This window comes from Temnothorax longispinosus, chromosome 6 (assembly GCF_030848805.1).
Source record: "Temnothorax longispinosus isolate EJ_2023e chromosome 6, Tlon_JGU_v1, whole genome shotgun sequence".
Lineage (NCBI taxonomy): Eukaryota > Metazoa > Arthropoda > Insecta > Hymenoptera > Formicidae > Temnothorax > Temnothorax longispinosus.
The window spans coordinates 2,562,377-2,588,803 of record NC_092363.1 but is presented as its reverse complement, the minus strand read 5'-3'; the positions used below and the strand labels follow the sequence as shown (position 1 = coordinate 2,588,803).

The following is a 26,427-nucleotide window of genomic DNA, read 5'->3' as shown; positions in this document are numbered from 1 at the left end:
CGTCAGTTCGCCCCAAGGCCACGTTGGATCAATGAAACGCGAGTAATCGTAGTGAAAACACAAATTGACAAGTGGTGCGGGCGAACACTGCGGCTTGATCGCGGTGTAAATGGACCATGGGCAAGGACCAGGAGCTGCTCGAGGCAGCAAGGAGCGGCAACGTCACCGACGTTGAGAAGATCCTCGGCCAGCGAGCTAAGAGGAGTGGTACACTGGCAAGGTGGGTGTCACCGTGCCTAGCCTAGACTCACTCGACAACTTCTACCTCTCTCGCCGTCGCCTTTCCTCGTTACCGAAGTCATTTTCTCATTCTCATCAAACCGCCACCGCGTGCCGTGCTTATTTCGGCATACTCCGATTCGCGTCTCGCCGATAAGCTCGCCGGGTCGCCGGGCCGAGAAGTTCCTCGACAGGCTTGTCCGATTTCGCAATTTTCCCTCCCCCCGCGGCGACTAATGAGGAAACTCACGCGAACCGGGTTAAATGAACTCCCACGATGAATGAACACCGATGTTCTTTTCTTTTCATTTCCCTTTTTTTTATGTCACGATGACGCTTCTTACGATAATTCCTTCACGCTCGATCGAACGTACCGTGTCGTTATTCGATTAATCCGTTGGTTGTCGCCGATTGACCGCTCGCCAGGATTTCTGCCGTTAGTTCTACCGTTAATTATACGAATCATTGCTCGCGTTTCCACCTTCCGACCACCGCCGACACGTTCGCGTTAACGAGATTTTCATTTCAATTTTGCAGGTCGATTAAATAACGTTTTGAGACGTAATGGTATTTAATATAATATAAGTGTAGTTCAATATCGCTCCTCTTCCCCCCTCTTTCTTTCTCTCTCTTTTACATAGTAATTTTGTTTATCAAGATCTTTCTATATATGATTGTGTAATTGAATTATCTTGGTTATAACTATTCTATTAATTAAAGACAAAATCAATATACAATGGTTGAGTTTTGTCCTATTCTTAGAAGCATAACCATGCTATTACAGCGCACTGATTAGCAGCGTTCTGTTCGACAAATTTTGTCCATTCAAACAACTCATGATTTTACCGTGACCATGATGAATCATATCGAACACGTACACCCAATGACGTTGCATGCAGATGTATTGATACCGAGCAAGGATTTTGTTGTCAATTATCTGGAAGCCGTACGCAATGTTTCCTGTAACGCACTTTTTCTAAGCTCATTAACATGAAACAATTAGTATCGTTTAGCACTTATATCTTTTGCCATGCTACGAGGAATATGCAGCGGAGCTGCACGGAAATACGTAAGGCAAAAAAATATGAGGTCTCATTAAACACACGAAGATATATCGCCTCTATTTCCGAGCGCTTCATCCGCAACGCACTTATCGAGTCACTCTACTTTCTGTTTGAGGCGATAGATAGAGGGATCTATTTGGCGAGTGCAGGCTATATACATTTTTCAAGGGTCATCGATAACACGGAGAACGCATAATAGGCCACCGCGAAGGAACGGAGGTCCATGATCGAGAGAGAGAGTCCATTTTATCTTCCCACACGTTGAAGACATTTAAATCCTTCGTGAACGAATTAACGCTAATTGCACACGATCTCGCGAACACATACATTACCGTATGGAAATGTCCCGTAATTTTCTACATTTATTCGCGAGAACGCGCTGACGAATAATCGGATAGGCGCGACCGGGCGCGTGTTTCGTCCCGACGAAAAAGTTCCACGCGGAAATAAATTAACGACCGGTGTGTGTACGCAGTGTCGTGTCGTCATTATGGTCAAAATCGGAGCAAAACAATTGTTCATTCATTTGTGAAGCTGTCGTACGCTCGTCGAGCAATGCGATACTCGCATCGATTCGCGCGATATTTTTGACACGATATCATCGCGTGTCCAGTTATTTTGGACATGATATAAAGCATAGATTTCTCTTCCGATCGTCGTGAAAAGCATCTAGAAATAAATCGCTTTATTTCTTATTCGAGATGGTCGTTGCACGTTTTATGATAGGAGTACATTTTGCTTGATCAATAAAGACAATTTTTAAATCAATTTTATTCTAAATTTAAAAATAGAAAAAAATAGTCTTCAGAATTCTTAAGACCATTTTGTATTAATACAAAGCAGAAGACAAATGTCAATACGAGTCCATTCAAGAGAGATCATCGTATAAAGTCACGTAGTATAAAGGAGCTTTAATGCCTTGTACATACAAGCGTATTCAAACAGACGATTAGTTACCGGACGTGTAGAGCGAATCGATTGAACGCGAATGAATTTATTATCGCGCCGCGTTCTCGCCTCATTCAATTATACCGGTGATCGCCGATGGTGTCGTTCCGAACGAGTGACGCTCGCATAATTAGTGAAACACCGTCGTCTACTCGGCGAGCGCTCTATATTGACCCAGTGTCGCGAACTCCTCGACAGAGACGGACTTTGCGGATCCTCTTCGCGGCCACGTTTTGCGATGCACGCACCGTTTGACGATATTAACGCGGTCTTCCTTCCGGGATATTAAAGGCGAGACGAGGTGTCGTACCACCACTTATGATTCAAAGCAATGATAGCTCTTCAGAGCAGTATAATCCCCGGGAGGAGATATCCTTTAGCAACCGTATCACCTCGGTCGTCTACCGAGGCTCGGCAATGCGACCTTGCGCGAGATACACCTAGTCCAACCAAATGGCGCCTTGCGAAACTCGTATCATACACGTCCCACACGTGTGGGAACATATGTCGCACCGTCATGTATTATACTCGTGACTCGTAAATCTAGATTCACCAGCCGAGAGTCGCGAACACGTGGAGCACCTTGCGCTATACCGCACGGAATTATCACCTGCGAGTAAGTGAGTTGATGATTGACATCAATGAGAACGAGCCCTCGGAAGTACTCGCATTAATAGCAACGCCAGTTTAGCAGAAATAAAGTCCTCCTCGTTCTTAACAACTAGCTTGCTAGACCTGTCAGTGAAATATTTTGTTATCGAAGATCGAGAAGTAAACGAATGCGAGCAAGCGTGATTTTCGTGGAAATAAAATTTTTCTCGTTCTTATTAATTCAATGACGAATTAAATTAAAGTATGAATAAGTAATTTTATTTAGATAGAAGCCGTTCGCAATTTACCATTGCGAGCAAGAGACTTTCGAATTTTTTGCATAGCGACACCTCGAAAGACATCAATTTTTTGCAATAAGTTTTCTATCTTTTTTAATGTGATTTCCGACATTTTTTCATAAATCATCTCGTTAAATATTTACCAATAAATTTTTCTATTAACCGTACGTGACAAATACAATGAAATGTCCTTTTGCAACGTCCATAGATTATATTTTCTTTTATTATATTGTTTTTCTCCAAGCACTACCTAAATGATGTTCAACAATGTCGCAACCTCCAGTTCTGTCGCAAATGTAGAAGTATAATCTGCCAGCACGACTCGTAAAGGGATTTTATAACACGCACTGACTCTCTAACTCTCTAACTTTGATGCAACATTACGTAGACGATAATAATGTTAGCGCATGGCTGGACACCGCGGACAGGTTTACGATATGAACGATACGTTTCCGACCCAGTCAAACGGTGCGAGAAACAAGTGAAACGTAAATTCACAGTACCAGTTATAAAATTATTTAATAATACCTTAATAAAATATCTAATTGATATATTTTAATAATATGTTATAACATTATATGAAATATATATACATATAAATATATATAATAAATAAATAAAGCTATTATATTACATAACGTATACTATTATTATAATTTATAATATAATATTATTAATATTAATGATATTATAACTAAACTACTTTTGCTTCTTACTTCTACACCATCTTAGAAACGTGGCTGCGCACCGGTGAAGCGTTCGTTAATATTCGTGATCAAGAGACACGGTAGTGTCTCGCGCCAAGTACACGCGGAGCGAGACCGACCGTGACTCTTTTACGCGACGCGACGGGTTGCGAGTACCCGAGATGTTGAGATCTCGATAACGAGTGAACGGATCAAGTTCTAAGTAGGCTTGATCGATAGCTTGGGGTCCAATTAGGGGGGGGTTTCTCTCATAATATTCCGCTACGTGCCCTACGAGCGGAGATATTGCGACGCAAAGTCCAAATGTGAAAATTTATTTTTAAGATACTCCTCCTCCTAACGCCGATGTTCTTGTATGATGACGTCATAATCAGAAACGTTACTTTCACTTTTTCGACGCTGGCGGCGCAGGTATCGCCAGTTTCGATATCGCGCGCGTATTTCGAAATTAGGTCGATAAACTTATCGGTCAGGAGTAAGATTTTTATTTAAATATTTTAGGTAAATTAGGTATATATACTTATATAATATATATTGAGTCAATTCCTTCATGTTTATCTGGAGAGATTTCGTATCCTTACATCGTATTACCACCGCTGCCGGAAAAGAAGGTTCTCTACGCTTGGCAGAAAGTGCCGCTAGGAAATTTTTAAGTCGATTCTTATGAATCAAGCTTGAATTCGATGTCTAAGTATCCCAGGTTGCCGATGACGAGGTCCAGATAGTGCGCTTCATAGTTTTCGGTGTCCAGGTGTAATAATACGTTGAATTCGATGTCTACGTGTCCCAGGTTGCCGATGACGAGGTCCACATAGTGCGCTCCGTAGTTTTCGGTGTTTACGTGTATTAATACCTTGAATTCGATGTCCACATGTCCCAGGTTGCCGATGACAAGATCCAGATAGTGCGCTTCATAGTTTCCGGTGTCCAGGTGTAATAATACGTTGAATTCGATGTCTACGTGTCCCAGGTTGCCGATGACGAGGTCCACATAGTGCGCTCCGTAGTTTTCGATGTCTACGTGTATTAATACCTTGAATTCGATGTCCACGTGTTCCAGGTTGCCGATGATAAGATCCAGATAGTGCGCTTCATAGTTTTCGGTGTCCAGGTGTAATTGTACGTTGAATTCGATGTCTAGGTGTCCCAGGTTGCCGATGACGAGGTCCACATAGTGCGCTTCGTAGTTTTCGGTGTCTACGTGTATTAATACCTTGATTTTGATGTCCACGTGTCCCAGGTTGCTGATGACGGGATCCAGATAGTGCGTTTCATAGTTTTCGGTGTCCAGGTGTAATCGTACGTTGAATTCGATGTCTAGGTGTCCCAGGTTGGCGATGACGAGGTCCACATAGTGCGCTTCGTAGTTTTTGGTGTCCAGGTGTAATAATACGTTGAATGCAATGTCTAGGTGTCCCAGGTTGCCGATGACAATGTCTAGATAGTGAGCTCCGTAGTTTTCGGTGTCTACGTGTATTAATACCTTGAATTCGATGTTTAAGTGTCCCAGGTTGCCGATGACGAGATCCACATAGCGCGCTCCGTAGTTTTCGGTGTCTACGTGTATTAATACCTTGAATTCGATGTCCACGTGTCCCAGGTTGCCGATGACAAGATCCAGATAGTGCGCTTTATAGTTTTCGGTGTCCAGGTGTAATCGTACGTTGAATTCGATGTCTAGGTGTCCCAGGTTGCCGATGACAAGGTCCACATAGTGCGCTTCGTAGTTTTCGGTGTCTACGTGTATTAATACCTTGAATTCGATGTCCACGTGTTCCAGGTTGCCGATGACGGGATCCAGATAGTGCGCTTCATAGTTTTCGGTGTCCAGGTGTAATCGTACGTTGAATTCGATGTCTAGGTGTCCCAGGTTGCCGATGACGAGGTCCACATAGTGCGCTCCGTAGTTTTCGGTGTCTACGTGTATTAATACCTTGAATTTGATGTCCACGTGTCCCAGGTTGCTGATGACGGGATCCAGATAGTGCGCTTCATAGTTTTCGGTGTCCAGGTGTAATCGTACGTTGAATTCGATGTCTAGGTGTCCCAGGTTGGCGATGACGAAGTCCACATAGTGCGTTTCGTAGTTTTTGGTGTCCAGGTGTAATAATACGTTGAATGCAATGTCTAGGTGTCCCAGGTTGCCGATGACAATGTCTAGATAGTGAGCTCCGTAGTTTTCGGTGTCTACGTGTATTAATACCTTGAATTCGATGTCTAGGTGTCCCAGGTTGCCGATGACGAGATCCACATAGTGCGCTCCGTAGTTGTCGGTGTCTACGTGTATTAATATTTTGAAATTGATGTCTAGGTGTCTCAGGTTGCTGATGACGAGGTCCAGATAGCGCGCTCCGTAGTTTTCGGTGTCTAGATGTAATAATACCTTGAATTTAATGTCTACGTGTTTCAGGTTGCCGATGACGAGGTCCACATAGTGCGCTTTGTAGTTTTTGGTGTCTAGGTGTATTAATAACTTTAAATCTGAATGTAGGACACGTAGATATCGAATTCGAGGTATTAATACACGTAGACACCGAAAACTACGGAGCGCACTATGTGGACCTCGTCATCGGAAACGTGGGACACCTAGACATCGAATTCAACGTAGTTATACCTGGACACCGAAAACTATAGAGCGCACTATCTGGAACCCGACATCAGCAACCTGGAACACGTGGACATCGAATTCAAGGTATTAATACACCTGAATACCGAAAACTATGAAGCGCACTATGTGAACCTCGTCATCGGCAACCTGGGACACCTAGACATCGAATTCAAGCTTGATTCATAAGAATCGACTTAAAAATTCCCTAGCGGCAGAATCAAAAGACACGGTAGTGTCTCGCGCCAAGTACACGCGGAGCGAGACCGACCGTGACTCTTTTACGCGACGCGACGGGTTGCGAGTACCCGAGATGTTGAGATCTCAATAACGAGTGAACGGATCAAGTTCTAAGTAGGCTTGATCGATAGCTTACGAGCGGAGATATTGCGACGCAAAGTCCAAATGTGAAAATTTTTTATTAAGATACTTCTTTTTCTATCTACTTCTAACGCCGACGTCTTATATGACACTACAAAAAGGCGTGATATCCGTACAAAATTACCTTTTTCAAAAAAAAGGTAAAAAAATGCGCCAAGTACACGCATAGTAGTATATATGTATTATGTTGTTACCTCGAAAAAAACAAAGTGGTAGTATTATACCTCGAAATAACACCCTGTACATATTGTTTATACAATGCGTAATACTACAAAAAGGCGTGATATCTGTACAAAATTACCTTTTTTAAAAAAAAGGTAAAGAAAGGCGCCAAGTACACGCATAGTAGTGTATATGTTGTTACCTCGAAAAAAAAACAGTGGTAGTATTATACCTTAAAAAAATCTAAGTAACAAGTGGTAGACGAAATCTTTGTATCTTGAAAAATCTCGAAAAAACCTAAACAGTAGTATCTTCACCTCGAAAAAAAAAAACAAAGCAGTAGTATTATACCTCGAAAAAACCTAAGTAACAAGTGGTGGACGTAATCTTTGTATCTCCAAAAATCTCGAAAAAACCTAAGCAGTATTATTTTTATTTCCACAAAATTATTACTCAAGTGATACACATCACAAAATTACGTTACCTTATCAAAAAATGAGTCGCGCTTCAAGTGATCTATTATTACAATTACAAAAAAGAAATGATATCTCTTTTTAAATTACAGCGCCAATTACAGAGAACATATATTTTTTGAGATACAAAGATTACGTCTACCACTTGTTACTTAGGTTTTTTCGAAGTATAATATTACTACTGCTTTTCTTCGATTAGAATAAAAAATTGAATCATGAAGAATTACACAGGTAACAGTACAAAATACAAATATTTTATTAAAATATTTAAACCCAACAAGGGAATACAAGGTATTTAAATACAAAGTTTATATATGTATTTTAAAAGATTTAATCGCATCGCAAAGAATTACAGAGGTAACAGTACAAAAAATAAAATATTTTATTAAAATACATAAATTTTTCTTGTCAAAAAACTTGGCGCTGCTAGACCTCAAAATTAGGTCAGCCTGGTGTGTATGTGCGAGCGAGTGGGTGTGGGCGATGTGTGTGTGTAATTTGTAAAAGGTCTCTCTCTCTCTCTCTCTCTCTCTCTTTCTCTCTCTCTCTCTCTAGCAGCGCCAAGTTTTTTGACAAGAAAAATTTATGTATTTTAATAAAATATTTTTATTTTTTGTACTGTTACCTCTGTAATTCTTTGCGATGCGATTAAATCTTTTAAAATACATATATAAACTTTGTATTTAAATACCTTGTATTCCCTTGTTGGGTTTAAATATTTTAATAAAATATTTGTATTTTGTACTGTTACCTGTGTAATTCTTCATGATTCAATTTTTTATTCTAATCGAAGAAAAGCAGTAGTAATATTATACTTCGAAAAAACCTAAGTAACAAGTGGTAGACGTAATCTTTGTATCTCAAAAAATATATGTTCTCTGTAATTGGCGCTGTAATTTAAAAAGAGATATCATTTCTTTTTTGTAATTGTAATAATAGATCACTTGAAGCGCGACTCATTTTTTGATAAGGTAACGTAATTTTGTGATGTGTATCACTTGAGTAATAATTTTGTGGAAATAAAAATAATACTGCTTAGGTTTTTTCGAGATTTTTGGAGATACAAAGATTACGTCCACCACTTGTTACTTAGGTTTTTTCGAGGTATAATACTACTGCTTTGTTTTTTTTTTTCGAGGTGAAGATACTACTGTTTAGGTTTTTTCGAGATTTTTCAAGATACAAAGATTTCGTCTACCACTTGTTACTTAGATTTTTTTAAGGTATAATACTACCACTGTTTTTTTTTCGAGGTAACAACATATACACTACTATGCGTGTACTTGGCGCCTTTCTTTACCTTTTTTTTAAAATATTATTAACATTAATAATTACGGAAATAATTTCGGAAGGTTCTAGAGAGGAAGAAGCTAAAAATGTAATCGTGATGAAACGCGATATTTTCATAAACGAAATGATCTTGTCAGTAGTAAAATATATGCCGTTCAAAGGTAGTAAGCCGGAAAAAAATGGCGATCTGCTGCAGCCATTGCACCGCCAGGTGAGAACGTGAGGATTCTCGAATAGCAACAGGTATCTCTTATACAACTGCCCGATTATGGCGACTCTCGTGACTGCCTCCTATCTCTAGTACTTCCTACTTGTACTTCTTTGCATAGAAAAGGAACTATCGTCGTCGTCTTCGAAAGCGATCACGACACAAGTGTTCCCTCAACCGATTACAGCTTTTACGCAAATAATTTCATATTTTTGTGAATTCTGTTAATCATTTCGAGAACATAAAATCGTATAAGATGATTTTTGCTCGTATTTTCGTGGAATAGAATAATATCGAGCGGGAAAAGAATTATAAATATTTCAGGATCTCTTTCGAGGTAGAAGTTTAACTCCGTGTCTATGTACGCGTTACAAAGATAGCGTAGGCCGTAGCTATAACTGACGACGCTTGACAAGAAACGCTACCTGTTTCGAACTTTTTCCACTTTAAAGTATAAATAAAAGACATTACTTAGATTGCCTTCCTTCGTCCCTCACATGCTATCCCGAACCTTTGACGGTTGAGTTCGGGCATGATCCTACGTAGAAGAGAATGGAAGAATAACAATGACCTTATACATGAAAAACAACAAAGATAAATATATATATACATATGATTTATCCCTTAAGAGGCTTCCCTAATGTGACAGGGCCTAAAATAAATGATTTTTAAAAGGAAAACGACAAAGCCAATTGATGAACAACTTTTCCCACATATTTTACTATATTTCAAGAGTGCATACAAATTTTTTCAAAATTTTATATCTGTTATTAATTGTCCCTTAAATCCGAATCTTCAAAGATATATTTTCTCAGAAACACGTGTTTCCTTTTCTCGAGTAAAAATCAAGTGAAAAAAAAAGAATAACGAGCGGAAAAGGAGAAATTGAAATCATATAGATTTATTCGATAAATGATAAACATCATGTTTAAATACAAACGCTTATGCAATCGCCGTCTCCGACGCAAGAGATACCTCGTGTACCTATACGAAATATTATATGAAAATTGACGTAACAAAATGTATCAATACGGCTGGAATATGCAATTTGAGAATAATTTATAATAAAAGGTAATTTCTAATTACATTATAAAAAAAAAGATTTGTAATGAATATTTAACGGAGAAGGGATTTGGAAACTCACGCGGATGGAACCTCCAGCTGAGGGAGCCCGACAGGCCCACGGGACTGTCCGTGAGGCCCCTTTTTTGTCGATAGTTGACGGTCGCAACCGTCGCGGCCCACGGATCCCGTGACCCATTGACGTAGGTCTTATACCCCCCCTGAAGATGCGTTAATTCAAATAGGGATTCTAGTGTAACAGGCCCAAAAATAAGCGATTTTTAAGATTTTTTTCTAGAAAACTATTAATGATAGCCAAATAAAACTTTTTGAGATAAAGAGGCATTCTTAAGATATCAAAACATTTTAGTTATTTTCAATTTGCTTTATTTAATTTTAATATATATTAAACAATCTGGACCCCTCTCTGCGATTTCCTGCCTATTGGCGGGCGTTGTAACGTTTCTCCCGGTTATCTGAAAGCAAAAAACGAAATATTTTCTTAAAGTTAGATATTTTCCGCTGGTACTATATACCTCCCTAACAAAGAAAAAATAATAAATTAAAAAAGTTATAGCGTTTTAAAAAAAACTTTATTTTTTGACATAAATTTGATCATATATTGATCAAGCTTTCTGCAACAATCTGTGCTGTATGGGATTTTAGTTAGTTAACTAAATATTGGTTGTTTCAACAATTTATTTTGTTTCTTCAATCAAGAATTAATTAATTCAACTAATGTTTAGTTGAACGTATCGGACTAAATATTTTTTGAAATTGACAAATTTTTTTTCTCAGTGTAGGCTCTCAGAGCTATAACTTCTTTATTTTTGCGAATTCGACTTTATAACTGTAGAAGCATATTTTAAAGATGTTATACTTTTAATTTATGCAAAAAAATTTCGATTTTTTTGACCCGTTACACTAGAATCCCCCCTTAAGCTCCCCACTATCGCGGACACGACGGCAGAAATGGCGGCGGGATCGGGTGCATCCCGCGGGACCTTAAACGTTACGGCTCGGTGTGTGGCGAACTCGTTTTTATAACGCTTCAGCCCTCCGCCCTCCGTTCGCCACCATCCTGCTAGTGCAGTGGTCTACACGACGCGAGAGACCGAGATTTAATCTCGAATGAACCATAAAAACTAGAAAATTATTAATTATTTATTAATGAGAATCAGATTCTAGTGCACGACTTAAACTGAGAAATTCGTAGGCAAAATTCTGGCAAATATATCACAGAACATGTAGATATACATATTATAGGCAGAACTTGTATATAGATATATAATAATAAAAAAACTAAAACTAACTAAAAATTTTTTTACAATGGTTTACACATGAAAAGTAACGTTCCCTGCGCCGTGTCCACCCTGCCGTGAAAACCAATAATTAAGGATCGAGGGAAATGAGAGTACCAGAAAGCGCGTAAATATATCGTCTCTTGTGCCGGGACAAAGCTAGGGTCGGATTCGCCAGTCATCGTCCCTCGGAACACGATCTCGATGCTCATCATAAATCACCGGCGCGGATACCGGCGCAAAGATTCGCCAACTGTTCTTCAGGACTAAGCTCCGAGCTCCGCCTCGAAGAAGTCGCTTTCTTGGCGGCGGTCCGAGGACTTAGCTGGCAATGATGGTATCGGGGTACATTTTTTTCTACGCGTGCTCCGGTGACTTCGCGCCGCCGGTTTTTCGGCCCTCCGTAGGTCGAAGGTCGAGTTGTCCGGCAACAAATGATCCTGGGGTTCCCGGAACTGCCGGAACACAAGGACGACCGCGGCGAGAACACGCGACACTTTTCCACGTATCAAGGAAGCGTGCCCCCTATTTTTTTCCTTTTTGCTACTGGAACCTTGGCGGATCCACAGTAGGGACACCGGAGCTGCTCTCGATGAAAGATTAATCGCTGCTTTTTCAGAATGTTCCCCCGGCTGCGCACGAACGAATGAGCGAAACGCAATCTTTCTTCTCCCGGCGTATCAGGAATGAGCACGAGAAACTGTTCTACGGGCCTCGATGAAAAATGGAGTCAAGCTGAAAAATGAGAATGAACGATTAAATAAAAGGATGGAGCAGGAGGGAAGCGCTTGGTTCACATGATCTCATATATACAATATAATAGTAAAGAGCGACAAATATTTCCGGGCCGCCCAAATTGCATCAAACGATGAGTTTCAGTCGAGTTTTATTTGAGAACTCGACGACTGCGCCATTTTTTATACCTCCTCTTCTTTTATTCTGATCGGCCAGGTGCGCCTACTTGCCAGTTTACCTGTAGCTCTACCTTTAGCTATGGTGTCTTCAGCGCCATATAGCTCCTCTTCTGTTTATTTGAAAATGTAAAAATTAGTGTCACCTTTTATAAACCTAAACAACTGTGTGCATATTTAAGTATTTAATAGTTGTGCTATTAAAATTACACTAAAAAAGATATCATAATATTTAAGAAAAGATGTATTTCGTAAACATACATGTACGTAAGAGTATATGGCTTTTGTCATAAAACAAAAGTTTTTTTTAAGGAATATATTTTTAAATATATTATATGAATATATAAATATAAATAAATTATAGGAATATGTTTAAAAATAACGTTATCAGATTGAATTGCCAGAAAATGATATATTTTACGAATGCACCCTTTCGCGTAATGTGTTGGCAAGCGAGGGAGCTACAGAGATTTACAGGAGAGGTGCTGAACGATCGTAAATTATGCGGGACTAATCGCAGCACACCGTTCGGAGGCGCGGCTGCGGCATCGTTTTACGGTATCTGGAACATCTGTATACTGCAGTTGGAAAATTTTTGTAGGTTTGTTAAAAAAGGTGCTTGTTAAAATTTTTGTGTAAAATAATCAACACATACATGTGTAGATTTAACATATGCCTGCTATGTTAATTGAACTAAACAAATTTAAAATGTAAAATTTAAAATGTAAAATATATGTATAAATATATTCGGCCGCCTTCAATCGCCCATCCCGTCAGGGCGAGAATGCCGAGTCCCGAGAGAAAACCGACACTGCCGCCTGCGCTCGTTTCCGGCGAAGAGCGATCATTGCGGCGCCATCTCGTAGACGGCTAGGAACTATAGTTTCAACTTGAACCGCTCCCGTAAATTATCGTATATCAATAATAAGATGCCGTCGAGTACCGACTGTCGGTTCTTCTGAAGTAATAATGGAATTAGAAATCTTCAATTATATATAAATATTAAATTGGTGGGATTCGAACTCGGGACCTCTGGATCGTGAGCCAACTGCCTTACGTGGTAGACTACTTCTTAATTTAATGTATAAAGTGTTACATATATATAGTCTACATTAACCAGTGCAAATATATAATTTTTTAAAAATCATCTTAAGAAACAAATTTAATTTAAAAAGAGTAATAAAATTTTGAATTGGCTATATGATATATAATATTATATTAATATTATATGATGAAAGAAGACGAATTGTACTTCTTACAATAATAATATTAGTCAAATAAAAAAGGCCTTCAATGTTTTATTATAGATATTATATTAATAATATTAGATTAATTATAATTATTAATTAATTTTGATATGACCTTTGAAAATTTGTGTATTAAGGGATACTCAATAAGGTCCTGACTATTGCCTTATCAGGCTTGCCTGATTATATATAACCAGGCATGCTTGATATGGCACCAGTCAGGACCTGATCTGGCATGCCGTAGTCAGGCATGCCTCATTTATACCTGATCAGGGCCGTACATGACAACAGGCACGCCTGAATAAATTTCTACTCGGGTATGGCGCGCGGGTCCCTAAAAAATTTCGAAAAAAATTTTAATACTAAAACAATTAGCATTATCTTGATGTATGTAGACATATACAGAACTTCGAAATTAGAGCTACATTGGTGGAAAATAAATTGGCAATATGTTATAATCATTTTTGTTATATATCTCGACAAATCAACATAAAAAGCACCTTATTAATCATTTCTGAAATCTTGAAATTTGTCATTTTCACGGAGTTGTAGTAAATTGATCAGAAGAGTGCTTTTTTTGTTACCAGCTGTAGGCGAAAGAAAAACGAATTTTGAGTAGTCACGTGTAGATCACGTAGTGGCGTCTTTTTGCTTGCTTTTCACCAGTTGGATGTTGAATTGTTGATAGAGGTTAAGGTGTCTTGAACCTGTCCGTGTTAAATTAAATTGTACATAAACGTAACAGTGATTTTACGATAAAAGATTTATGATTTTTTATTTTAACAAAACTAATAATGGCGAAATTTAAAAAAACTCTACGGGACAAACAAGAGCCTGTTGTAAAAAGTACGAAAACATCCATCGTGAAGGTAAGCAATTCTCGTTAAATTTCTTAAATAATATGTGATATTTAATAAGTCTTTTTTTCATTCCTTTATTTCACGTTTCGAGTTTACTATACAAGATCTTTTTATTTCTATTTTTCTTTCTTTCAGAAACAAAGAAAAAAGAAAGATAATGAAGTACCATTGAGTGGCATACATAAAAGTAATTTAAAGAAATTAAATACATCTAACGAAGTAGCGAAGAACACATACACAAATATACAAAGTATTAAAAAGAAAAAAAAGCGTGATTCCAAGAATAATCTTGATGTAAAAGATACAAAAAGATCAGATGTTCAGGCAAAATATCCAAAAGATAACAGAAAAACGTCAGAAGTGTCCGAAAAGGTACAAATTAACATAAATAAAACAGAACGTAAGAAGAGAAAACGAAGTAGAAAACGAAAACGAGATAATCTTGATCACGCAAATAAGGGTCCTGCGACAATCGATGGAAAGGAAAGAAATAAAAAGTTACAAATGCCTGCAACGAATCTCGATATTGAGCGTAGAAAAACGAAAATTGAAAAACTTAAAAAGGTAAATGAAAAGAAGATGAAACAAATATCGGCTGAGGTAGGAGCACAACAGGTAAAACCTGACAAGATAGTAAAGTTAAATAAGCATAAAATAAATATTAAACAATTAGAGGAAATGCTCACTGGTAAGTTGCAGCCAAAACCGAAAGTTACGCAACTTCCTTTGAGAGATAGAATGATAACGCAATTGAGAGCGTCTAGATTCAGATTTATAAATGAAATACTGTACAGCAATGACAGTTCACAATCTAAACATTACTTCAAAACGGACCCTGATGCTTTCATGGCTTATCATGCGGGATATAAACAGCAACTTGAACAATGGGCGGTGAATCCACTGGACGTTATAATATCGTCAATTAAAAAACTGTTCGTATACCCTGTTTTATTCTTAAAAGAAATTTATGCAGGTCTGAACCCTACAATGTCTTTATAATTACAGGTCGACGGACAATGTGATCGCTGACTTTGGATGTGGTGAAGCACGACTCGCCGCTTCTGTTCCTCACAAAGTACACTCGTTTGATTTCATTGCTCTAAATGACAGAGTGAAAGCTTGCGATATGGCTCATACTCCATTACTGATGAACAGCGTCCACGTTGTCGTCTTCTGTCTCTCTTTAATGGGATCTAATCTCAACGATTATATAATAGAAGCTAACAGGATTCTTAAAAATAAGTAAGTAGTAATGATACTCTTGAGATGGCAATAATGTAAGAAATTAATGCTCTTGTTCCAATAAATTTAGCGGAACCTTGAAAATTGCCGAAGTCGAAAGCAGATTCGAAGACGTAAAGGATTTTATAAGACTGTTGCGTAGTTATGGTTTCAAAAATACATGGAAGGACTTGTCTCACAACCTGTTTTATTTTATGGATTTCAAGAAAGAAGAAGATATAAGTATGAAACGGAAAAATCTTCCTCCAATTACGCTGAAATCATGTTTATATAAAAAAAGATAACAGTGTATTATTTGAGCAATATTTTATTTTTTACACAATAAATAAAACTTAAAGTTGTTCTATATAAAAATGTTCCATATGTTTTTGTTGATATTACCATTACCTCTAAGTAATAAGCATAATCAACCATCATTTGGAATTACTCTATGTGCCTGCTTAAACAATGTGCCATTATTTGAAACACATTGCTCCATTAGGCACAAATCATAGTTGTAGGAGATAAAAGATATCTAATAATAATAATTTTCTATGTTGTTTATAACATATTGTGTAAAAACATAATTTATAGAGTATTATATACAAAAAACAATTTATTTCATTTTTTAATTAATATTGCATAAATACTTAATAAACGCATTGTTTGATTGTACAATATATTGTTTATACATATATATAATTTGGATTTTACCGAAACCATAATTAAATTTATTTTCTCTAAAGAAGATATGATTCTCGTTTATTTCTATTTATAATTTCGTCACGTCTGTGAAATTAAATTCTTCACAAGAATCTCGTTTAGGAAGAACATTATATACAATTATTAATATTTATGTACTTGCTTCTATTTGACTTATGATAATACCGTCCAAAACATCGTCATATTCTTCTTTTAAATCTTCTGCTCTTTGCAAAATTAAAAGCTGTAATTTCACATAAGCAATGAGTAATACGCGAACGTGAAATACGAACAAATAATTTCATAAATATAACTTACTTTTGCTGCAGCTATAATTTGCGTGACTATTTTATTACTTAAATACGGAATCTTTTCCCTTATTTCTCTGGGATCGGCTTTCGCTACAGATTGTAAAGTTTTATAGCCAGCTTTGTACAATTGACGAGCTCTACCCTAAGATAATGATTACATGTATGATGTATGATTACATTGCATATATACATCTAACTTCTTAAACTTTTGATCTCTGAGTATTGAGACGTAATGTACAATGATATAAAATTAATAACTTACTACTTTAACTGATGGCAGTTCCATCAACTTTTCTAGCTCTAATGGACAACAGTAAGATAGTTTTTTGCTAAATGCACTTAACATCTCCGTAAATGCCCAAAACTCGGGTAATTCCTGTAAATAAAAATGTAAGACTAATGTATTCTGAGTTTTTCTACTATATTATATTCATCATGATAGTTGTTATGCTAGTAACTCATTCATTTACCTGACAAAACCTGACTACGGAAGATGCAAACATTGAGACCGTGTTTAATAGACCTTGTATAACACCTCTATTAATTTGGTATTTTTCAGCAACGAAATAAACTGTATGATGATTCCATAATTCATGTACTATTAATGTCACGTAAAACCTTTGAACTACTCTTTTCTCAACAGACTATATATAATTAAATTTTCTTTTTTAGTAAAAAACAGGAGAATTTAAGTGTAATTTCATTCAATTATGTAATAATAAACTGACCTTAGGCACTATACCGGCACGTATTTTACTTGCCGTAGCTTCTGTTATTCCAAGAAGTCGAGCAACTTGCATTTGACTTTCAGTCAAATCCATTATCTTGAACAATAGATATTATAAGACATATTAATATATAACATTACTTGCACAATATCGATATACATAGATAATATTACCACATCATAGTAGACACTGCCGACAGGAGTAATTTGAGATACATTGTCATAAGGTGTGACAAGGTACAGAAGATGAAGATTATCAATTAAGATTAAATGCTTCTGAGCTGTTTTCAAATCCTCATACAATGTGTATGCGGTTTTCAAATCGATCGGCCCTGCAACTAATCTATTGTGAAATACCACAGTGTATTTTAAAACAAATAAATAAAAACTTGTTGCTATTACCTTTCATTGCCGCTTGTCCCAGATCACAAAGCTGAAATTCGGTTTCACTTGTAAATGTTATCGTTTTTACTCCCTTTTTAATTTCTCGCTTATCCACGCGCGTTGATTCTTGAGATGGAATGACAACAGTTACGTTAGGATCACCAGTATTACTACCTTTACTCTTGACTTTTATCACGCCACATTTTAATAACGCCGTTATCGTTTCGTCTGTGATTGTCCTCAAATCAACGCCTATTCTATTTTGTTGAATATTAAGTAACGTTGTAGTTGTCAATTTATGCAATTCAGATCTAGTTACTGCCATGTTTAATTGTATTGCGCTTAAAATCAGATTGTTAAGACCTCTGTCGTTTTCTATGTGTAAACTACTCAGCGAGTCGTCCATTTGAGAAATTAGAAGATCTTTCACCTGTAATGTAAATCATTTCTTAGCTTTTAAGATGATTATACTTAATTATATATATGCCTCCAATCTATTCTACAATTCTTACTTTATTGATTTCTGCCTTTTTACAGATAAGTATACTTTCTCCTAAAACTCCCATACCGGCCCGACCAGCCCGGCCAATCATCTGTTTGTATCTACTTAAATTTAAGAACTGATTACCGACATAAGGACTGCGTAATATTACCTAATAAAAAAAATATATATTAGCAGCTGTAATATTAGCCATTGCGTTATCAGTTAATTATGTTGATAATTACCCTCCTTGCTGGCAAATTGACACCAGCCGCTAAAGTCGAAGTGCAACATATTACACATATAGTGTTTTCTCTAAAGGCGTCCTCTAACAAGCGTCGTTCTTCGGACGTAAGACCTGAATGATGGTAGGCTATGCCAAATTTGATAGTTTTCTGCAAAATGGGGCATAATCCTTCTTCAGTCTTAAGTGCGTTTAACAAGATTTTCTTTTCGTCCGTTTTATGATTATACAAACTCCTAAAATAGTGAAATTCTGCTTATATTACAACCGTACGTATTTAATACAGCTTTCTCAAAAGAAATATTTCAAGTAATTATGATAAACTTACTTAGGCAAGACTTTTGCTAATAATAAAGCTAAATTCTCACAGTTTTTACGACTTGAGCAGAATATAAGGCACGAATCATTTGGTATTACTTCCATTATTAGACCTCCAATTCTATCTGGATCCATCATTGCTATATTATCTGAGTACTTTGTAATGAAATTATCCATGTATTTTTTGACATTCTTTCATACACAAAGATTTTGTAAAATAAAATTTAATTAGATCACCTTGTAATCATTGGTGCTCATGTCTGCTAACAATTCTTCATTAGTCAAGTCGACTACCCAGATATCATTCTCACATTTCACGTATTCTGTTATTTTAACTGGCCGAAAGTTTTGAGAATACATGTCTGCGTTAAGAAACTGCGCAATTTCCTTTAAATTACCTATAGTTGCGCTCATCCCGACCACACGTATTATATCTATAAAGAATTAATATTTTATAAAAGAAAATTTTTAGGGAGTATTCATATTTGTTGAATAATTTTATTTAAATATCTGTAATTACCATTGAAGAACATTATTTTTGTAAGAAGCCCTTCTAATGTAGCTCCTCTTCCTCCAGACTCTCCAAGCAGATGTAATTCATCAACAACTATAATACCAATCTAAAATATTTTTAATAAGTGAGAAACATTGACTGAAAAAGTGATTCTCAAGTAAATAGGGAAATATCATCGTTACTCGGGCTGATTAATTATAGCCTTATTTTTTTTTTTTTACTTATTTTCATTCAAATGCGTTGATTATTTATCAGTTTTAAGAAACACAGTTATTCATTAAAACAATAAATTCAACATATTTAAATCAATAATCGATTTAACTCTTAATCACTGTAAAAAATTTATTGCAAAAAAATATGAGTAGCCAGGATTTGAACCTAGACTCCCTCCAACCCGTGACGCGTGTTTTTACCAATTTGACTACAGTGACATGTGATAACATTTATCGCAATAACCAGTAAATATTAGAGAGAATGTCTTTGCTTCAGACGACGTAAATAAAACTTTAACTGAAAACAACTGCGAAGTAAGTAGTGGTGTGCTATCTTCGGGCTGATTCACGGATTAGAGGGAAGTCCAGGTTCAAACCCTGGCTGGTATAATATTTGTCGCAGTAAATTCTTTACAGTGATTTAAAGAATGCTCATTAGCATCAAAAGTTAAATCAATTATTTAAGTGTGTTGAATTTGTTGCTCCAACGAATAATTATGTTTTAAGACTGACAAATAATCAACGTGCAGTTTAAGTGGAAGCAAATATAAAAATTCACATATTATAAGGCTATGATAAATCAGCTCAATTGAAGAGCTCCCAATATTTACTTTTGAAAATTGTTTTTACATGTTACATCATCTAATATTGTGATAATTATCTACTAATATTTCAGCTTACCTCGGCTAAACGTTTCGTTTCTATTAAACTATTTACAAATCCTAATGCTTTCTCTATGGTACATATATAGATGCTGTTTTTCCTTCGTCGTTTAATTGGTGGATAACGACCCTTTGTACCAGCGTATTCCTCGATTAAAAAACCTAATTTTAATGCTAATGCAGCCATTGATTGAACCTATGTACATAAATTTACGAGCTCAATTAATTATATACAATTGGTTTGCAAGAAAATTTCTCTAATATATCAATTTTGAAAGTGTCGCACCTTTTCCTGTACCAAAGCCACATATGGAAGTATAAAAATGGCATTCTTTTTGTTACATATAATCTCTCTGAACATTAATATCTCTGCAACCAAAGTTTTGCCGCCGCTTGTTGGCAGAGCGTAAATTAAATTCTTCTTGGTTCTAATGGCCAATTTTAAGCATTCGTCTTGCCAATCTGTATAAGAAAAAAAACAATGAGAACCATTTTCATTTCTAAACCAATTTCATTTGTAATTGCAAACTTACGATATAACTCAGAAATTCCCTTGACTTCGTGTATCAATTTTTTCACAGTATCTGGTAAACCATAAAATGAAGAACAATTTGACGTGGAATCTGTTTCTTTTTCAGCTTCTTTCGACACTGACGCAGCGCCATTTAAACGAGGTTTTTTCCTTAAGATTTTACACTCACTCAAAGTTCTAGGTTTGGTTTTTAAAATTGGCGAACTCTCTCTGCTGTCGTTCTTTTTGAAAGAACTGTCTTCGAAGGTGTCGTCACCAAAGTTCGTAATATGCAAATACGACATGTTCATCGATTCACCTTGATATGATGTACCTTTATGCAATTGATTTGAAGGTGCTTTCTCAACGTTTTGATCTACATTATTGCCTGATTCAGAATTCGTGTCCTCTTTGCAAAATGTGTCAAACATATCAAAATTGCTGATGTCATTACAATTCTCTAGTACAATTTCTTCCTCGTTCTGCGAGTCAAACTGTGCGAATATCTGATTCATCAATGTTCTGTCCTGCCATTCATTCATGTTGAGGGACACATCGGACGATACTTTGGCTCCGGTTGTTGCATCGGTTGCAACGTTCTGTATTTGCCTTTTGGACGCTTGTGCCATCGAGCCATCATTGTGCTCTCGGAAGGGCTCGCACGTGTCTGAAGAGACGTGCAGTCCATTTTCAGGTTCTATGTTACACAATAACGAGTTATCTAACAGCAATAGGGATTCAAAGGTGTACGGCGACTTGGGCCGCCCGTTGTTGTTCCAAGATATTTCGCGGTTCTCCTTATCGTAACCCAACGTTTCCATCTGACAGATTAGTTCTGAAAGAGCAAAAATCTCTGCAAATTTGCTTACTTATATTTACCTTATCGTTTGTCTCTCTCTCCGTTGTTTAACAGAAACGAATAATAATTATTTTCATACCTTACAATAAAATATCATATCTAATATAAATAAAAAAAAAAACCTTTTTGATAATTCTGATCAGATGGATGTCACCAGTTGTCACGCGGTTCATTTATTTACAGTGTGGAAAGACGCGAAAATCGTAATATCGATCCCTCGAGCGTCTCGTGTCTCGTGGTCCAATGGTGCGCATTCAAAACCATAACCTCAATAACCTGTTGCGATCTCTCGCGTGATTTACATCCCGGGGCGACGGGAAGCCGGAGTTCGTTGCAAAGCGCGCGCTATCAGTAGGGCGAGATGCCGAAGAAGAAGACCGGGCAGAGGAAGAAGGCCGAGAAGCAGAAACTTCGGCAGAAGGAGATCAGAGCTGCCAAGGAGCAGATTGACCTGGCCAAGTTTCCCTGCAACTCCGTGATGGTGAGCAATGCTTTTTCAATCACAAGCACACTTCACACGTTTCTAAACGTAATTTTTATCGGCGTGCCCAGGAGTGCGACAAGTGCAATAAGAAGCAAAAGAGCCGTGCCTTCTGTTACTTCTGCCAGAGCGTGCAGCGACTGCCCATATGCGCGCAATGCGGCAAGATCAAGTGCATGCTGAAGACGGGAGACTGCGTGGTGCGTCATCCCGGGGTCTTCACCACGGGACTGGGAATGGTGGCAAGTAAATCTGCGTCTCTTCGATATTACAGAGCTGCTTTTCTAAATTTATCTATCCCAGCATGGTATCACAAACGCAATGTTTCAGGGAGCCATATGCGATTATTGCGAAGCCTGGGTATGCCACGGAAGACGTTGCCTCACCAGTCACGCCTGCGTCTGCCCGCTGATGGACGCCGTTTGTCAGGAATGCGAGAGAGGCGTTTGGGATCATGGCGGAAGGATATTCAAGTGCTCGTTCTGCGATTGCTTCCTGTGCGAGGACGATCAGTTTGAGCATCAAGCGTCCTGCCAAGTACTGGAAGCAGAAAATTTCAAATGTAGTGATGTACAAAGAGATACATTTTGTGCATTCTGAATTTAATTTTAATTGTATTTTTACATTTATTTGGAATTTGTAGGCCAGTCGTGTAATCGTTTGGGACAGTACTCTTGTCTCAGGTGTAAGACGTGCTATTGCGAGGATCACGTTCGTAGAAAAGGTTTTAAATACGAGAAGAATAAGGCTATTCCTTGTCCAAAGTGCAGCTACGAGACATCACAGACTAAGGATCTAAGCATGTCCAGTAAGCATTGATCAGATAGCGTTTGTTTTATTATAGAAATCTATTAAGTTTATTCAATTCATTCGCTTTTCATTTTTAAAGCGAGGAGTCACAAGTTTGGCAGACAAAACCAGGGTGGTCCATCCGAATCCGACGATGAAAACGGATATAATTATGGTAAACCGAGATTCTCCTTTGTTCTCAATAAAAATTTAAAGATCGGAATATTTATGTTTTTTTAATATCTTTGAGGAAATATTTTCTTTCTGCGACAGGAAATCAAGAGTCTTGTTATGGAACTAGTTATGCCAATGACAATGAAGATGAAGATGATGACTATGATGATGATGATGATGAAGACGATGATGACGACGATACAGAGGATGATGACGATGAATCGTCAAGTGCAGATGAAGAAAAAAAAGATACCAAAACACAAGAAAGTTCAGAGAGTAAAAATAAAGCTTAGCACATTTACAGATGAGTAAAATAGCAATAATTGAGAATGAGATATCAATTGTCGAAAAATTTAATCACGCACAAGTATGCGGGAAGAAATTGAGAATTCTTGAAAAGGAATAATTCTAATTTGTAAATACAGATTGATTTCCAATTCCCCTAGGTACTCATATATTTAATATACACAATATTTAAATTTAATAGCCCATTAAAAACAAATATATATCGAGAAATATACATAGGGTACAGTAAATTGAGCGAATACACTGGTGAATATAATGAAACAATGATCATGAAGAAATAAACGTTGTTTATTGTACATGAATTTTATGCAGTTTAAATAAGTCTTACAAAATCATATTATAGTACACAATCATAACACATATACATTTAAATATGCGTTATACACGTAACGTCGTGTATTCAGATGGGAATGCAAAAGTATGAGAACCGAGAGCATTAACACTAGGTAACAATCCAGCATTTGGAATAATGTTCCAGGACAATGTTAACGTTACATTCTTATTTCCCCTGTAAAAAAAAAACGAAAAGCAGAAATATATTTATCATGTACGAGTTTATCAATAAAAATTACAGAAGCTGTGTTTTTACAATAATCAATTTTACCTGAGGCCTTTGCCATCATCCCAAAAGTAATACTTCGTGTTCATATTCTTAAAATCGAGTACAGCATTATCTCCACGAAGAACTATCTTATCCCATAGTACTACCTGTTAATGTAAATGAGATATTGATTAAATCTTTTTATGAAAAAAACTGATCTCAAGCAAGGAAAGAATACATATGGTAAATTGATGAACCTAAATACCTGATTAAATTCATTATTTTCTGTCTGATAGTCCGCCGTGAGGTATAAGAATAATTGCTTAACATTCCAATTAAATAATGGAGTGAGATGTAAAAGTTTTGTAAGGCAAATATAATTCAAAACATATGAACTAAATACAATGCCGTTTTATAGAGAATAAAAGAAGTTTTTTTTTTTACCAAAATGAGCCATTTTTATGAAATGCATAAGATGATTAGAAATGATATGTAAATGGATTTTTGCAAATTAAATATTTGACTTTAACGGCACAAAGACACTTGTACAATATTGCGTGAAAAGGATATCAGTTTGTAGATCAAAAGTTAAGTAGCCCAAGTCATTTTTCTCTCTCGACGCACTGTAATCTGGTACATTCTTTCTGCAAAATAAAATACATTTACTACAGCAATTATAAATATGCAAAATTATATGTATTGATATACATCTTCGATATATTAAAGCAGTATAAGTTTTGTAATATTTGCATTCAGGCTCCATATAGAAAAGTTTGTTTTTCTTGCAAAATACGATTTCTGAGTACGACATAGGCTGAGGTCCACTTGACTGCACTTGACGCTACAAATGCTTCGAAGCATTCCTCTTCTCTTTTCTTTCAATGAAGAAAGTAGAAGAAGAACGCTCCAAAGCATCTGTAGCGTCAAGTGGACCACAGCCATAGATCCTTTGACAGAAACATAAGCACAATTTTATTGAGATATTATAAATAGTGTAATAAATTATATGTAATATGTATTAATCTTTGAATACTGAAGCAGTACAAGCTTTGCAACATTTGCACATTTAAACCATGCAAGAAAATTACTTTTCTTCCAGAGTATGACTTATGAGTACAATATGGATCTTTCGACAGAAACTTAAGCGCAATCTAATTGAAAAATAATAAACTGTGTAATAAATTGTGCAATATAATAAATTTCTACATCCACGTTCGATACTTACACGACAACTTTAACCGTATTTAACGTTACGTTCGCCCTGTAATCGATAAATACTGTCGAGAGAAAACAGCAGAATGTGAGGCAGGCCGACACGCTTAACGTATATGCTATGATAGCATTTCCTCGTGTTAGGAACGTGTGCATTATCGTGCCGTCGATAATCGTCAATAATTGCGGCTAATCCTAATCCAAATTAGAGTGACAGAAATCGACACAGCTGTACGGAATCGAACGGAATTTCTAACCAACGCGCATTGTTTCCCCGATCGGAACTTTCAACGTCAGCACAGCCCAACGTGACGGTCACCGGTTTACGTTCGTAAGTGAATCCATACGTAGCACGTCGCAAGTGGTGGGCTCGCGTTTGCGAGGGAGAATAAAATCGCCTCCGACGAAAGGTTACAACAATTTTTTCTCGATGAATTTGGGAACGCTCAACGCACGAAAATGCAAAAGAGAAATAAAAAGGAGCAACCATGATGTAAGAAGACAGGTGTAGCAAGTCCAAAGATGCGCAGTCGTCATTTTCTTTGACCAATCAAAAACTGGTCAGAGATGCGAGGAGGAACATGGTTTCTCCCATAGTAGAAGACGGATATTATTATTTATAGTCGTTGCGCACATTTTGTAATAAAGATTCGTAAATAAATCTCTCTACCGTAAAACATAAATATATATTTATTAATAAATTATAAAACATAATTATAACTTATAAGTCAAACATACCAGAATATCAAATTTATTAGATTTAGGGCCAATTTCACCAACCACAGTTAGCTTAACCGATGGTTAAAGTTAGCAGAATTGACCAATAGAAATTAATCCACCCATTCCACCCTGCTTTCTATGGTCAATCCTGCTAACTTTAACCGTCGGTTAAGCTAACTGTGGTTGGTGAAATTGGCCCTTACTGATCAAATTTACTGCCATAATTTTTTTAGATATTATATGTAATGTATTAGTTGCTTTCTCCATTTACATCAAAACTCAGATAATTCTCACTTGTTGACGTCATTCTGTCTTTATTATTCATTAATTGCCAAAAAGGATAGAACGACCACATAAGTGAGAATTAAGTCTGAGTTTTGATGTAAATGGAAACTCTGCTTAGCTAAGCGCAAAGATATCTTAAGATATCTTATAATAAACTCAAGACGATTTTAAATATATAAGATAGTGTCAGGAAAATTGTTCTTACAGTTTGCAATACAATCATTTCTGTATACTTCTTCATTAATAATATGTTTTTCAATTCCTTATTCGACATATTTAATCTTCCTTTACTACTTATTAATCAATGTAGAAATTGTTCTTTTATCATCAATTTATTATGTATTAGGGTGCGTGTCCACCTGCGAGTAAGAACTCTCGAGAGCAAAAAGAGAGAAAGAGAAAGAGACTCTTGAGAGTATCTCTCTCTCTCTCTCTTTCTTTTTGC

The 26,427-nt window shown here is 36.7% G+C and overlaps 4 protein-coding genes across 5 annotated transcripts; 2 read left to right on the top strand and 2 right to left on the bottom strand.

Annotated features, from left to right (window-relative positions):
• The first annotated feature begins 78 nt into the window (after positions 1–78).
• Noa36 (zinc finger protein 330 homolog Noa36) lies at positions 79–23,818 on the top strand. Its single transcript, XM_071780093.1, has 7 exons — positions 79–220; positions 21,658–21,955; positions 22,027–22,197; positions 22,286–22,517; positions 22,599–22,763; positions 22,845–22,919; positions 23,018–23,818. Exons 2-7 carry the CDS (start codon positions 21,836–21,838, stop codon positions 23,209–23,211), a joined length of 957 nt encoding a protein of 318 aa, XP_071636194.1. The 5' UTR covers positions 79–220; positions 21,658–21,835; the 3' UTR covers positions 23,212–23,818.
• LOC139814100 (uncharacterized) lies at positions 80–16,063 on the top strand. The gene is made up of 5 exons (XM_071780092.1): positions 80–220; positions 11,930–14,337; positions 14,464–15,260; positions 15,334–15,570; positions 15,641–16,063. Exons 2-5 carry the CDS (start codon positions 14,263–14,265, stop codon positions 15,852–15,854), a joined length of 1,323 nt encoding a protein of 440 aa, XP_071636193.1. The 5' UTR covers positions 80–220; positions 11,930–14,262; the 3' UTR covers positions 15,855–16,063.
• On the bottom strand, positions 16,095–21,678 carry Mus301 (mutagen-sensitive 301). 2 transcript variants are annotated; one of them, XM_071780090.1, is made up of 15 exons: positions 20,638–21,678; positions 20,391–20,566; positions 20,124–20,300; positions 19,237–19,336; positions 18,954–19,150; positions 18,727–18,872; positions 18,400–18,634; positions 18,186–18,326; positions 17,692–18,103; positions 17,464–17,627; positions 17,291–17,386; positions 17,033–17,206; positions 16,825–16,938; positions 16,570–16,704; positions 16,095–16,495 (listed from the first exon to the last, which is right to left on the bottom strand). In XM_071780090.1, exons 1-15 carry the CDS (start codon positions 21,434–21,436, stop codon positions 16,403–16,405), a joined length of 3,159 nt encoding a protein of 1,052 aa, XP_071636191.1. In that variant the 5' UTR covers positions 21,437–21,678; the 3' UTR covers positions 16,095–16,402. The 2 variants fall into 2 exon arrangements, with proteins under 2 accessions (XP_071636191.1, XP_071636192.1); XM_071780091.1 differs by having other exon boundaries at positions 17,464–17,621.
• On the bottom strand, positions 23,495–25,421 carry Spase22-23 (Signal peptidase complex subunit Spase22-23). Its single transcript, XM_071780094.1, has 5 exons — positions 24,991–25,421; positions 24,336–24,409; positions 24,031–24,119; positions 23,829–23,932; positions 23,495–23,732 (listed from the first exon to the last, which is right to left on the bottom strand). The coding sequence occupies exons 1-5, from the start codon at positions 25,131–25,133 to the stop codon at positions 23,603–23,605; spliced, it is 540 nt and encodes a 179-aa protein (XP_071636195.1). The 5' UTR covers positions 25,134–25,421; the 3' UTR covers positions 23,495–23,602.
• Positions 25,422–26,427: the final 1,006 nt, after the last annotated feature.

What these genes read in the sequence shown, in the direction of transcription:
- Mus301 (XM_071780090.1), bottom strand. Translation starts at nt 21,436, where the DNA reads ATGGAAACGTTGGGTTACGATAAGGAGAACCGCGAAATATCTTGGAAC. An exon ending in GGGACAAGCGGCAATGAAAG is followed by an intron (nt 17,628 to 17,691) that starts GTAATAGCAACA and finishes ACAATAGATTAG; the next exon opens with TTGCAGGGCCGATCGATTTG. An exon ending in CCGTAGTCAGGTTTTGTCAG is followed by an intron (nt 16,939 to 17,032) that starts GTAAATGAATGA and finishes TTTTATTTACAG; the next exon opens with GAATTACCCGAGTTTTGGGC.
- LOC139814100 (XM_071780092.1), top strand. Translation starts at nt 14,263, where the DNA reads ATGGCGAAATTTAAAAAAACTCTACGGGACAAACAAGAGCCTGTTGTA. An exon ending in ATATCGTCAATTAAAAAACT is followed by an intron (nt 15,261 to 15,333) that starts GTTCGTATACCC and finishes TTATAATTACAG; the next exon opens with GTCGACGGACAATGTGATCG. An exon ending in AACAGGATTCTTAAAAATAA is followed by an intron (nt 15,571 to 15,640) that starts GTAAGTAGTAAT and finishes CAATAAATTTAG; the next exon opens with CGGAACCTTGAAAATTGCCG.
- Noa36 (XM_071780093.1), top strand. Translation starts at nt 21,836, where the DNA reads ATGCCGAAGAAGAAGACCGGGCAGAGGAAGAAGGCCGAGAAGCAGAAA. An exon ending in TTCCCTGCAACTCCGTGATG is followed by an intron (nt 21,956 to 22,026) that starts GTGAGCAATGCT and finishes CGGCGTGCCCAG; the next exon opens with GAGTGCGACAAGTGCAATAA. An exon ending in GGAAGCAGAAAATTTCAAAT is followed by an intron (nt 22,518 to 22,598) that starts GTAGTGATGTAC and finishes TGGAATTTGTAG; the next exon opens with GCCAGTCGTGTAATCGTTTG.
- Spase22-23 (XM_071780094.1), bottom strand. Translation starts at nt 25,133, where the DNA reads ATGCACACGTTCCTAACACGAGGAAATGCTATCATAGCATATACGTTA. An exon ending in AAAATAATGAATTTAATCAG is followed by an intron (nt 23,933 to 24,030) that starts GTATTTAGGTTC and finishes TTACATTAACAG; the next exon opens with GTAGTACTATGGGATAAGAT. An exon ending in GATGATGGCAAAGGCCTCAG is followed by an intron (nt 23,733 to 23,828) that starts GTAAAATTGATT and finishes TTTTTTTTACAG; the next exon opens with GGGAAATAAGAATGTAACGT.